General features: G+C 43.6%; 1 protein-coding gene across 1 annotated transcript in view; it reads right to left on the bottom strand.

Moving 5' to 3' along the window:
* The window catches only part of LOC109914114 (cilia- and flagella-associated protein 44-like), a gene marked incomplete at its 5' end in the record, with an annotated part of 171,890 nt that overhangs the window by 70,187 nt on the left and 88,095 nt on the right, over positions 1–13,608 (bottom strand). The window contains 2 exons of the mRNA XM_048602549.1: positions 2,818–2,908; positions 8,905–9,021. Of these exons, the coding sequence (XP_048458506.1) occupies positions 2,818–2,908; positions 8,905–9,021 (208 nt within the window). The remainder of the gene's footprint in view (positions 1–2,817; positions 2,909–8,904; positions 9,022–13,608) is intronic.

The raw sequence follows: 13,608 nt of genomic DNA on the forward strand, positions 1-13,608 counted from the left end.
GCAGGAAGGCTGACGTTTCGGGCTTCATTCAGAAATGAAGAAGGGTCTAGGCCCGAAACGTCAGCCTTCCTGCTCCTCTGATGCTGCTTGGCCTGCTGTGTTCATCCAGCTCTATACCTTGTTATCTCAGATTCTCCAGCATCTGCAGTTCCTGCTATCTCTGTCTAAGGGCTTTCAGCCCTAGCACACCGCGGGGCTGGAAACTGTGTGACACTCACCTCCAGCTGCATGCCTAACATCAAACAAGTATTGTAAATATCAAGAGTACTGAGAGATTGTATTGAGGGAACTCAGTAGGGCACGCAGTATGGAGCTAAGTTGAATTTTATTGCATTTCCTGTAGTATTCAATTTGAAATAGTTTGGAATACATTTTTCCAAGTTTTATGAAGAAAGTAAGATTTGCAGAAAAAATCCCGCGCAGCCTCAGTTATTTCATTGTATTCTATTTCTCCCCCTAAACTTTTCTGTTCTCCAACCTATTGATCTGTTATAGCAAACAGAAGACCCTGCAGTTTCTTCAAATGATATTTCAGTGCCTGAATCTTATACTGATCTACCTCATGATTTCCACCTTTTCCAGCAATTTTTTTGGTCTTTCACTAACTGTTTAATAACAACCCTCAGGACAGCAGCTGGGTCCGCAGTTTTCCTGTGGTATTGTTCTGTGTCCCAGCAGTTCACCTAGCTCTGCCTCACATAGCATCAGCTTTTGATCTTATTAATCTCACCATGTAAATTATTAATACAGAATCACAATTGCTACTTAAAAACATTTAACTTATGATCAATTCTTTACAGTGTAGTCTTATTCACCTCCACCATCGGCCTCCATCCAAATCCCTTTTCTAATTTGGTTATTTTCAGTTGCCGCTGAATAATCAAGGCTTTCCAATTACCCTGGAAAATGTTCTTCATAAATATACAGTGTTTAAGGCTGAGTTAGATAGATATTTGTTCTACAAGGGAGTTCAGGGTTAAGGGGGAAAAGGCAAGAAAGTGGAGCTGAGGCCACAATCAAGTCAACCATGGTATTACTGAATGGCTATGTCGACTCAAGGGGGCAAATGGCCTACCTCTGCTTCTATTGCTTAAGTTCCCCTGTTTTTAGGTACCTTGCTTCAGCACCTGCCCAGGTAAAACCTGGAAAAGGGCAGGATGATGTTGGATTCCTGAGCCGATGCTGCTTTGCAGGATGTACCTTGCACCTTCACCTGAATGCATTTCCCAACGTTCATGAAAATTCTGCCCATTCTCTACATTCATCCAAAAACATCAGGAGGAAGTATAAATCAACAGCACAGCAAGACTTTGAAACAAGTAGAAAGTTACTTCCCATTGAGCTTTTTGGATCTATTCAGGTAAATCAGATAATTTCCAACTGTAAACCTGAGTGGAAATTGGTGTTGCCAGAATGTCACACACATTACGTTAGATGAAGTTTGGAAACACAAAGATATTGATATACCTGCCACAGTTTCACTCAAATTACAAGCAAGGGTATTCTAGAGGCCATATTCCACACCATTCTGGATGTGGAATGTTATTTCTAAATCACTCCATAACAAAATGGACACCCAGAGCTCCTGAGTGATCGTAAGCAGATAAAAATGTTCATACCATAGAATCCCTACAGTTTGGAAACAGGCCCTTCAACCCAACAAGTCCACACCAACCTCAAAGCATCTCACCCAGACCCATACCCCTGTAACCCACCTAATCTACACATCCCTGAATACTATGGGCAATTTAACATGGCCAATTCACCTAACCTGCGCACCTTTGGACTGAGAGAGGAAACTGGAGCACCCAGAGGAAACCCACACAGACACAGGGAGAACGTGCAAACTCCACACAGACAGTCGCCCAAGGGTGGAATCGAACCCGGGTTGCTGGTGCTGTGAGGCAGCAGTGCTAACCACTGAGCCACCATGCTGCCCCCAAAGGGTCTGGTGACCCTTCCTCAGAACTGATAGTGGAGGAGCAGAACTTCAAGATATGGGCATGCCTAGAAGAGAAGCAGCAATGAGTTAAATCCTAAATAAAAACTGAAAGATCTGGGGAGGCTGCACTCAACTGTTAAACGTTAGTGGCCCACTGTGAGAATGGGGCCACACGGAGGCCTCAATCCCACACACTCCATTTGGTCAAGCAGGCTCGAAATGGAGCTGGAGCCTAAATTCCACTGCACTGAATGGCTTGAGCAGTTCTTCGCTGGGTGTCAGATTGGCTCACTCAGCAGCTTGGGCCTGTATTGTCCTGCATTGAATTCACCACTGGAAGTGAAATTGGCTAACTGGCTACCTCAGCACTCGGCCCATGATGAAACCTGGTCCTACAATGTTGCCAAATTGGAGTGGGAAGGGGTGTGGCTCATTCAATCCAACATCAGGTGTGAGATTCGCTCACTCAGTGCTAGGCTTAAGGTGCAGCCTGGGCCTATATCTCCCCAGACCGTGAATGTTAGAGAGATGTTGACGTTCGCCCAATCAATCAGAAACCAGGAGTGAGATTGGCTAACTCAGCACTAGATGCAAGATTCAGCATGGTCCTGTACATCCCTGCTCTGTAGGGTTCTACTAACCCAAGATCACTAGGCCAATGATCAGGATTCTCGGCCAAATTTCACTACGCTGTGGGTCTCAATTCGTTCCACATCACTGAGGGAGAGATCTATGTAGGAACAGAGCTGAGAATGGAGCCTTGGACTCTCCTGTTCTGTGTGTGCATGTATTTGGCTATGAATCTGAGAGTCCTTAGTTCCACATCATTCTGTAAAATGAACAAGCATTAGGCCCAAGATGAAGCCTGGACTTACATTTCCCTGCTCTGTGGGTCTTGGTCAGTTACAGAAGGAAAAGTCAGAAAAACTGGTCGAAGAGGTATACTGGTCCGAGTCACCTGGCATACTTCAAAACAGAGGACCAGTATATTAATTTCCAAAGGTTACTGGTTTTTAATTCCCTCTGGATAGGCATGAGATTAGCAATCTCAGCAGTACTAGGCCAAGATGGAACTTGGGACTTTTCTGTTGTAAACATCCATGCACATGAGGGCTCTCAGTCCCACATCTGGTGTGGGATGAGCAAACACTATGCCTGAGATGGAGCCAGCACCTAAATTTCCCTGCATGAGTCTCCAAAAGTCTCATACTGGGTGGAATTGTTATATTTAGTGCTAGGATGGAAATGGAGCCTCAGGCATACATTTCCCTGCATGGAGCTCGAACATTCCCACACTGGGTGAAATTAGACAAATCAAAGCTAGGTCCAAGAAAGAGAAAGCACAGGTCTTTCCTGCTGCATATGTATGTCGTAAGATGGGACGAGGAGGTTTAGTTTCTCGATGAAAAACAATTCCAGGAATGATATAAATTATCAGAGCAGGTTCAAAGAAGCACTGGCAGTGAGAGATTAACTTTATTTGCTTAAAATCTGAAAGATACTTACATGCAATTTTAGGAGAAAGGAGGCCTCATAATTTTGCCCCTTAGGTTCCGTTTATATCATTCCCCTCTCACCTTAAACCTATGCCCTCTAGTTTTGGACTCCCCCACCTGTGGGGAAAAGACATTACCTATTTACATTATCAATGCCCTTCATGATTTTGTACACCTCTATATGGTCACCCCTCAGCCTCCAATGCTCCAGAGAAAATAGCACAAGTCTATTCAGCCTCTCCCTTTAGATCAAACCCTCCAACCCTAGCAACATCCTCAGAAATCTTTTCTTAACCGTTTCAAGTTTCAAACATCCTTCAGATAAGGAAATCAAAAGATATGGATCAATGGCAGATGAACACTAGATCATTCATGTTCAGATTGAACAGCAAAAACAGCCAAAAGACAGAATTACAGAATTGTTACAAGGAAGGCCATTCAGCCTATCCTGTCTGTGCCAGCTCACCAATTAAATATTTCACTTAGTACTAATCTCCTGCTTCTTCCCAAAACCACACATTCTCATCTTTTTCAAATAATCAACTTAATCCCTTTTGAAAGCATCAAATGACCCACTACACGAGGCAGGTGGTATCGTGGTAAAATATCACAAGAATAGTAATCCAGACACCCAGGATAATATTCTGGGAACATGGGGTTGAATCCCACCATAGCAGATTAAACTTTAATTCAATAAAATCTGGAACTAAAAGATAATCTAATGCTGACCAAGTACCATTTCCAAATGTTGCAAAGACCCATATGGTTCATTAATGTCGTTTAGGAAAGGAAGTCTGCAGACTTTGTCTGGCCTACATGTGACTCCAGACTAAACAATCTTCAAGACTCTTAGACAGCCAATCAGTTCAAGGACAATTAGCTATGGGCAACAAATTTAGGCCTGCCAGGAACATCACATCCCATACGAGAATAAAGGAAAACGTTCTTTGGGTGGCTCAGTGGTTAGCACTGCTGCCTCACAGCACCAGAGACCCAAGTTCAATTCCACCCTTGGGTGATTGTCTATGTGGAGTTTACACATTCTCCCTATGTCAGCAGGGGTTTCCACCACATGCCTTAGTTTCCTCCCACAGTCCAATGGTGTGCAGGTCAGATGGCCATGGTAAACGTGGGGTTACAGAGATAAGGTGGGATGTTCTTTGGAGGCTCGGTGCAGACTCGGTGGGCCAAATGGCCTCCTTCTGCACAGTAGGAATTCTATGATTCTCAGGCATTGCATTCCAGACCCTAACCATTCCCTGCATGAAATCATTTTTCCTCAATCACTTTTCCTTGGAAAATCGAATGATGAGATGGGACCTGATTGAATTATTCAAGACCATGAGAGCCCTGAGCCAAGTAAAAGGGGGAACATGTTCCCATTTGTAAAGGACATACCGGTCGGAACTCCTCGGAGCTCCTCTGTTTGCCAGTCCCTTTATCATTTTCCCTCTTTTTTTTCTCTCTTATGGTTTTCCCTTTCTCCCACCCTCTACCCAGAGAATGGAATTGCAGAGTGAGCAGGCCAAGTCCCGTGGTGAACCGGAGCAGGCACGGACCGAGTCCTGTCGTGGAACCAGAGTGGGTGTGGGCCAAGTCCCACAGCGGAACTAGGACGCGCAGCATGACCTTGTGCTCTGGGACCTGCAGGCACACCCCACGAGCCACAGAACACCGCGAGCAGTGAGCCCTGGAGCAGTACATGGGCTCTGAGCCTAGAGCAGCGCGGGGAAGATGCCCCACAGCAGCACATGGGAATCAGCCCCGGAGCAGCACGCAGGCAGTGAGTCCTAGATGGAGACCAGTGTGAGGGGACAATCCTTACCTTAGAACTCTGTAATGTTAACCCCCTATTATTTTCCTATTTTTAAACTTATTTTCAACTCTGTAATTAAGCAACTGCTTTTATTCCTCTGCTGTATCCAAGAATTGTACTTAGGTACTTGGACCTAAGATGTCATCATAAGAAGGTAGACATTGTGAATGTTTTTCACTGTACTCCTACAATGTAGCACATGTGACAATAAAATGATATTGGATATTGAGGATCAAGAAATATAGGGCAAAGATTTTAAGTAACTAGTAAAAGTAACAATCTCATCTTCTCCATCCTGTCTTCATAACTGAAATTCCTCATCCCTCGATCCATTTTCAAAGAAACCTCTTTTGCACTTTCTTCAGGGCTTACATCATTCCTGAAGTGTGTCACCCATAACTGGATACAAAACTCCAGCTGAGACCGAACTGGTCTCTTATACAAGTTTAATATAACATCAGCAGGTCTGACTGCACTTATGGAAAGAAAGCAGGGTTAATGTTTTGGATCAGAACTGAAGAAGGGTCACTAGACTCGAAACATTACCTCTGCTTTCTCTCCACAGATGCTGCCAGACCTACAAAGTTTTCCCAGCAATTTCTGTTTTTGATTCAGATTTCCAGCTATATACTCCATTATACTTCAATGAAAACATCTCTCATTCTTCTAAACTCTACATTTAGAAGAGGGTCCAGTCTCTGCAATATCCCCTCATCCTGCCATCCCAAATATCAGTCTGGGGAACCTTTCGTGCACTCCCTCTATGGCAAGAGTATTCTTCCTTAGGCAAGGAGACCAAAATACACTCAATACGCTAGGTGTGGTCACTGCAAGGCTCTGTACAACTACAGCAAGACTTCTTTACTGTTACAGTCAGATTGTCTTCCATTTAAGGCTAAAATACCATTTGCATACTAATTGCTTGCTGCACCTACACGTAGGGTCATAGAGTCCTACAGCATGGAGACAGGCCCTTTGGCCCAAACTGGTCCATGCTGACCAAAATGGCCAAGTATGCTAACCCCATTTCCCTGTTCTTGGCTCATATCCTTCTAAACCTTTCCTATCCATGTATTTGTCCAAATGCCTTTTAAATGTTGTTCATGTACCCGTCTCAACCACTTCCGCTGGCAGCTCATTCCAAATGCATACCACCCTCTGTGTAAAAAAGTTGCCCGTGAGGTTCTATGTATTCTTTCCCCTCTTACTTTAAATTGATGCCCTCTAGTTCTCGATTCCCCAACACTGGGAAAAATAATGTGTGCCTTCACCCGATCCATGCCTCTCATGATCTTATACACTTCTATAAGATCCCCCTTCAATCTCCTACGTTCTAAAGAAAGAAGTCCTAGCTTGACCAACCTCTCCCTACAAATCAGTCCCTTGAGTCCTGGCAACATCCTTGAATATCTCCTCTGCACTCTTTCCAGTTTAATAACATCCTTTCTATAGCAAGGTGACCAAAACTGAACACCACACTCCGACTGTGGCCTCACCAACGTCCTGTACAACTGCAACATAACTCTCAACTTCTATACTCAATGCCCTGACTGATGAAGGCTAGTGCACCAAATGTCTTCTTCACTACCCTCACTACCTACGACTCCACCTTCAGGGAACCATGCATCTGAACTCCAAGGTCCCCGTGTTCCACTACACTCCTTAAGGCCCTACTATTCACCATGAAAATCCTACCTTAATTTGACTTTCCAAAATGCAACACCTCACACTTATCCATATTAAACTCCATTTGCCATTTCTCAGCCTACTTCCCCAGTTGCAAGATCCTACTGCAATTCCTGTAGTCTTTACTGGATTATAAATAAGAACACCCAGGTGTCTTTGGATGTCAATATTCTCCAATCTGTCACTATTTAAGAAATGTTCAGTATTCAACCAGTTAGTCTTTGATGTAGTACGAATTGGTAATGTACAGCACTAAGTCTCATTAATAAGGATCCTGTCTGTTTCACTATCTAAAATGGCAGTACTATGCATTTTTAAAATGAGTGGAAAAAATATTAACCAGAGCACATAGTGATTAAATAATCCCGGTTCTGACTAATGTCAATCCCTTCTCTTTAAAAGATTCTATACTTTAACTTATATCTAAAGATCAATTTATTATATCTTGGGACTGTATTATGACAACAGTTTGAAAATAACTTATCTAAATTTCAGTTCACAGACTGACAGGGCTTGGCTCCTGCGTTAATCAGTTGAGTTTCATCTCAGATCAATCAGTTGAACCCCACCCCAGGTCAACCAATGTATCTTCCCCATTTTAAAAATAAATTCAGTGAGAAGGACGAGTTGACCAATTGTGAACACTGTTGAACAGACTCGCACTGCAGCAGTTTGTGTCAGGAACAACAATTGTCCTCTGTGCAAAACGTTGATCCCAAAACACTGCAGGAGTGCACAACAGGTCAAAACAATCTACAAAAAGCTGCAGAATTGTACACACAATGATTCCCATTGCTGTGATATTTAAGGGGTCAATTAGTTCAGTTGGCTGGATGATTTGCAATGCAGTGTGATATCAACATCTTCTCGACCTCTCCCCTCACCGTAATCCCACCACCAGTCGTTTCTCTCTAATGAGAACAGCCTATGATCCTCTAGGACTGTGGCAACTTTGTCTTTACTGCTATAATATCTCCTTATCCCCTACACTAATCACCTTACAAAAAAAAACCACAGAAGTTGGAAATCAGAAACAAAATCAGAAATGGCTAGAAAAACTCAGCAGGTCAGTCGGCATCTGCGGAGAGAAAGTAGCGTTAACGTTTCGGGTCCATTGAAGAAGGGTCACTGGACCCAAAACGTTAACTCTGCTTTCTCTCCACTGATGTTGCCTGACCTGCTGAGTTTTTCCAGCAATTTCTGAATTTGCAACTAATCACTTTCATGACTTTCAATCCTGTATATTTCTGATGGTATATAGAGAAAGTGGAATGAAACAACCAAATGTGGAGAGCCACTAATTTAACAACTTATACCATGGAAGTCAGGTCAACATAAAACAAATTCACTGAGTACACAGAGTCCAACTCCCTCCTCAGGCTGATTCACCTGTCCCTCTTGGCCCCGACAACAACCTCAGCAAATATCTCTTATGATTACTTCCACGGTTCACTTATAATGTGGTCTCATTTTCTGCACCCCAATGACCCTGTTAAAACACACTTTCATTACATTTATATAGCATATTTAATTTGGTTAAAAGAAAATCACAAGACACTTCACAGAAGTATAATGAAACAAAAACAGACACCAAGTTACAGGCGACAATATTAGGTCAGATGACCAAACTTTTGGTTGAAGAATGAAAGTTTTGAAGGAGGAGGGAGTCAGCTGGAAAATGTTAGGGAGGGAATTCCAGAGTTTTGGCTGGGCAACTGAAATACAGCCACCGATGATTGAACAATTAAAACCAGGGATGCTACAGAAGCCAGATTTGGAATGCAGAAATCTCAGAGGGTTTTGGACTGGAGAATGTTACAGAGACAGGGACAGACAAGACCAAGAAGGGATTTGAAATCAAAGATGCGTCTTTTAAAACTGTGTTGAAAAGTCATCTACACCTTCCTGGAGCAAAACGTGAAAAGAGATCTTAAAAGTCAGATACAGTGATAATGGGTTTTCACCTTCGTCTTCAGCTGCAACAGTTGTTTCATCCTCTCGAACATCACTTTCATCTATCTGGTCACCTTCAAGATCGCCAAAATCAACATTCTCGGCGGCAGAATCTTCTTTTATTGTATCTTGTTATTTTGAAAATAAAAGCAAGGAAATCTTTAATATATTGTAACTACCAATAAAGGATATCATCAACTAAATCTTACTGACACACACTATTTTCATGCAGTTACAGACATACATACAACTTTTGTTCAAATCAGGACATCCAGTCATCACAAACATCCTACACGTATTCTTCAATGTTCACTGTGGTCATAGCAATGCTACATCAAGAGACATTTGTCCTGTTTTGATGAGGATTTTGTCCATTGTGAAACCTCCTGACCTAGAATAGTTTGAGGGAATGGTATCATCACACTGGCACTGGGTATCATTGCAGATTGGACTGATTTCCTATGTTGCGATTTGAGTCTTAATGGCTTACACTGATAGGGCAAGTGTGCTTGTAACTTCTGTAAGACTTGCTTCCTAAAATATTTCAATTTTATTCCTTTTAGGGTAACATTGGGTCATTCTTCCCTGTCCTAAATCTGCTCCTGCTCCCTCCATTTCGACTGCCCAATTATCCAAGGATGTAGGATTTGACTTGGTTTCCAGTCCCAAACCTTCTCCTCCTGCTCTGACCTCTCATTAATCCTTTGTCCTCCTCAGGACTTCAAGTATTCATATTTTACTCAATCCGACACAATGCAGACATTCCATCCTCATTAATAAAATGCATCCTTGTCTATACTGTAAAAGTGAATACACATCCCACCCCTCAGAGATTATTGCACAATAGATGTAATTTTTATTGAGAAAAAGATGATAGATAACACAGATTCTGGTGAATTATTTAAATAATTCTCACCCATCATTGTGAAATCCAGCTACTTCTCCTCCACCGATTCTCACATCTCGCACTCTCCCCTCAGATTCTCAAATCTACCCCTTCCCACAACTGTTCTTTACAGCAAAAATGGCAGAATGTGAGGACAGTGGTGCCAAGTTTCTGTACAATTTTGAGTTTCAGTATTAATGCTAGCAAACATGTTGTGGAAGCAGCCCCAGGTTAAGTAAAAACAGAAAACACTGGAAATGGTCAGCAGGTCAGATAGCAACTGTGGAGAGAGAAGCAGATACTCATCTACTTCATATTTCTATCTCACGCTATTCCCTTTCACTTTTGAGACTGCACATATTGCCTCTTGCTCTGGCCATTCCTTTATAAACTATTTCTCTCCATCAGTCTGCCACAGCTACTCCTCACTCACATATATAACTCATGGTCTTTGTCACTCTCTCCAAAACCTTTCTCCAGTGCCTCTCTAGTTCTCTTTTTCACTCTGAATACCACTCTCCCCATCTGTATGGGTATGCAATATTTTTGTTTCCTTTTCAATCATATATCCAATTTCTTTTTTGAATCATACTATTGAATCTGCTTCCAACAGCCTTTCATACTGGACATTCCAAATCATAGCAACTCACTGTGTTACGTAACTCTCTGCATTCCCCCCACTGGTACTTTTGCAAACTGTGCCATTGAAGTTGGATAGAGTTAGTATTTTTGCCCTGTCAGTGAGTCTGTAGGTCTGTAAACAAAAGGTCTAAAAACATATTTTAAGTATTTCAACAAAACTTGCATATACGTACACCTCAAGGAAGAAGTAATTATTTATACTCGCATACATGTGGAGTACAACTCAAGGAAGAACTACTTATTTATTGGTGAAGATGTGAATCTGGATCAATATCCTGGAATCTTTTAAAAGGATCACTAACATTAAGAGGTAAGTCAAATTGACTTTTTCTTGGATTGTTGTGAACTATTTTATTTAGAATATGTCGATTACATTAGAATGCTGGAGACTGAGAGAAACAAACTCCAACAACAGAGAATTTAACATCGCGCCTTAACATTCAATGGCATCACCATTGCTGAATCTTGCACTATCAACATCCTGAGGGTCACCATTGACCAGAAGCTGAACTGGACCAGCTACATAAATACTGTGGCTATGCGAGCAGGCCAGAAGCTCAGAATTCCGCAATGAACAACTCAGTTCCTGACTTTTATCCACGAGGCAAAATCAGGAGTGTGATGGAATATTCCCCATTTATCTGGATGAGTGCGGCTCGAACAACACCCAAGAAGCTTGACACCATTCATGACAAAGCACCCCGCTTGATTAGTGCCACATCCACAAACATTCATTCCCTCCACTATCAATGCTCACTAGCAGCAGTGTGTACCATCTACAGGATGCACTGCTGGAATTCACCAAGAGCACTAGAAGGACAAGAACAGGGGATAGATGGAAACACCATCACCTGCAAATTCCCCTCCAGGCCACTCAGCATGCTAACTTGGAAATACATTGCCATTGTCCCATTGTCACTGAGTCAAAATCCTGGAAACCACTCCCTCACAACATTGTGGATGTACCTAACCCACATTAATTGCCACAGTTCCGAAAGCAGATCAATACCACCTCCTCAACAGCAATTAGGAATTGGCAATAAGTGCCGACCTAGCCAGTGAAACCTATGTCTCATGAATGAATAAACTGAAAAATAAAACAGCCTACCACATTAAAAGCCTTCATAAAATCAAATATTTCTATTGAATCTTCCAGTAACTTTTATGTTTTAAAATGCAAAGAAGCATCTAATCTCTGAAACCATTCTGTACAATTCGCTTGCACATTTTCCAAGGCCTGGACATCAATCCTAAAGCGTGCTGGACAAAATTGGTCAAATATTCCACCAGCAGCTTAACCATGTGGACATGAGAGAGAGGAGCTGGATATAGGCTACAGAGCCTTCAAGCCTGCTCCAGCAGTCAATAGGTTGATATTCAAGAGGGAGCTGGACGTGGTCCTTCCAGCTAAAGGGATCAAGGGGTATGGAAAGAAAGTGGGAGTGGGATACTGAAATTGCATGATCAGCCACGATCATATTGAATGGTGGTGCAGGCTCGAAAGGCCTATTCCTGCACCTATTTTCTATGTTTCCATGGCTGATTATCTTTGCAACTCCTTTTTACCATCCCGTCCCCATATATCTTGATGGCCTCAGGACTCAAAAGTTACAAATTGCCATCTTAAATTAGGTCTTCTGGTGCAGTATGTACATTACTGCCTCTGAGCCAAAAACTCTGGGTTTGTGTAGGACTTAGTGGTCAAGAAAGGTGTCTTCATAATGCAATCAAATAGGTTGAGAATCACCTTGCAAATCCTCCCAATACATGCCAATGGCAGGTAGTAAGAGTGAAAGAGATTCCTGGTCAGCCACGTGGTGGAAAGAAATTGAAGCCTCTACCATCACTAACCACAAGAACATGCATGTAAAAGTGAATATTGCCACAGCAACTGGATTCATTGAGTAAACTAGTAGCACTAAATCTACTCAACAACAGAGGGTCAAGCAGCACAGGGAACAAAATAACAAAGATTCACAATCTGCCGAATGAAGACTATTCTCCTCATCAGTTCCAAAAAGCTATCCTCAGACAGTGACTCCTCATTCAAGCTCTTCAGCCAAAGTGCACACTCGTAAATAAACATACCGTTAAATATACAGATATGCTTATTCATCCTTTCTCTCTCACTCAGCCTCATCCCCTCAGTCTCACTTTTTCACTTGCTCTCATTGAATTCTCTCTCTCTCACACAAGTATACACTCAGTCATCCTCCCCTTCATTCTCCCTCCCCTCCTCCGCCGCTCGCTCACAATACCTCTCCCTCCACCCTCACTCACGATATCTCTACCCCCTCCCCCACTCACGATACCTCTCTCCTTCTCCCTCGCTCGCAAGATCTTTCTCTCCCTCAATCACAAGATCTCCCCCATCTCCCTCTCGTTAACTTATCACACACACTCTCTCTCACACACACATTCACCATCTCCTCTCAATCTCTCCCACACACACTCTCCCTTTCTCTCACACTCTAAACTTGTCTCTCTGCCTTGGTCATGCCCTCTCCCTCTCCCTCACCCTCTCCCCTACCCTCTCCCCTCTCTTTAGCTCCCTCTCCCCCTTCAACCCCTTTCACATGTACACTTTTATCCCCTCTCTTTCCCTCACGCTCGCCCTCCCTATCTAACCCTCTCAACCCTTCTCTTTCCCTCACACTCACACTCCCTCTCCCTCTCTCACCCATATACTCTCACCCCCTCTCTTTCCCTCTCTAACCCTCTCACAACCTCTCACACGTTCACCTTCACCCCCCCCCCCCCCACACCCCCCCCCCCCCCCCCACACGCACACCCTCACCCCGTCTCACATGGACACTCTCAGCCCCTCTCTTTCCCTCCCTCACCCTCACCCCCTCACTTTAGCTCCCTCTCTCGTAATCCCAACTACCCTCTCTCCCACTCCCTCTTGCCCCAATTTGGACCCTCCCACCTGGTCCCTCCCTCTCCCCCCCCCCCTCGACCCCCCATTCCCCTCCATCGCTCCGCCACCAATCCCTCTCCATCGCTCCCCCCCTCTCTTACCCCTTCCTTCACCCCCACTTGCACCCCACCATCCCCGTTCGCTCCCTCCCGGTCCTCCCCCTCCCTTCTGCCTCCTCCCGTTTCCCACCCCTCTCTACCCCCATCCTCCCTCCCTTGGTCCACCTCTTCTCCCCCCAATCCTCCCTCAATCCCCTTCGCCCCCCCC

This window comes from Rhincodon typus, chromosome 11 (assembly GCF_021869965.1).
Source record: "Rhincodon typus isolate 14 chromosome 11, sRhiTyp1.1, whole genome shotgun sequence".
Taxonomy (NCBI): Eukaryota; Metazoa; Chordata; class Chondrichthyes; order Orectolobiformes; family Rhincodontidae; genus Rhincodon; species Rhincodon typus.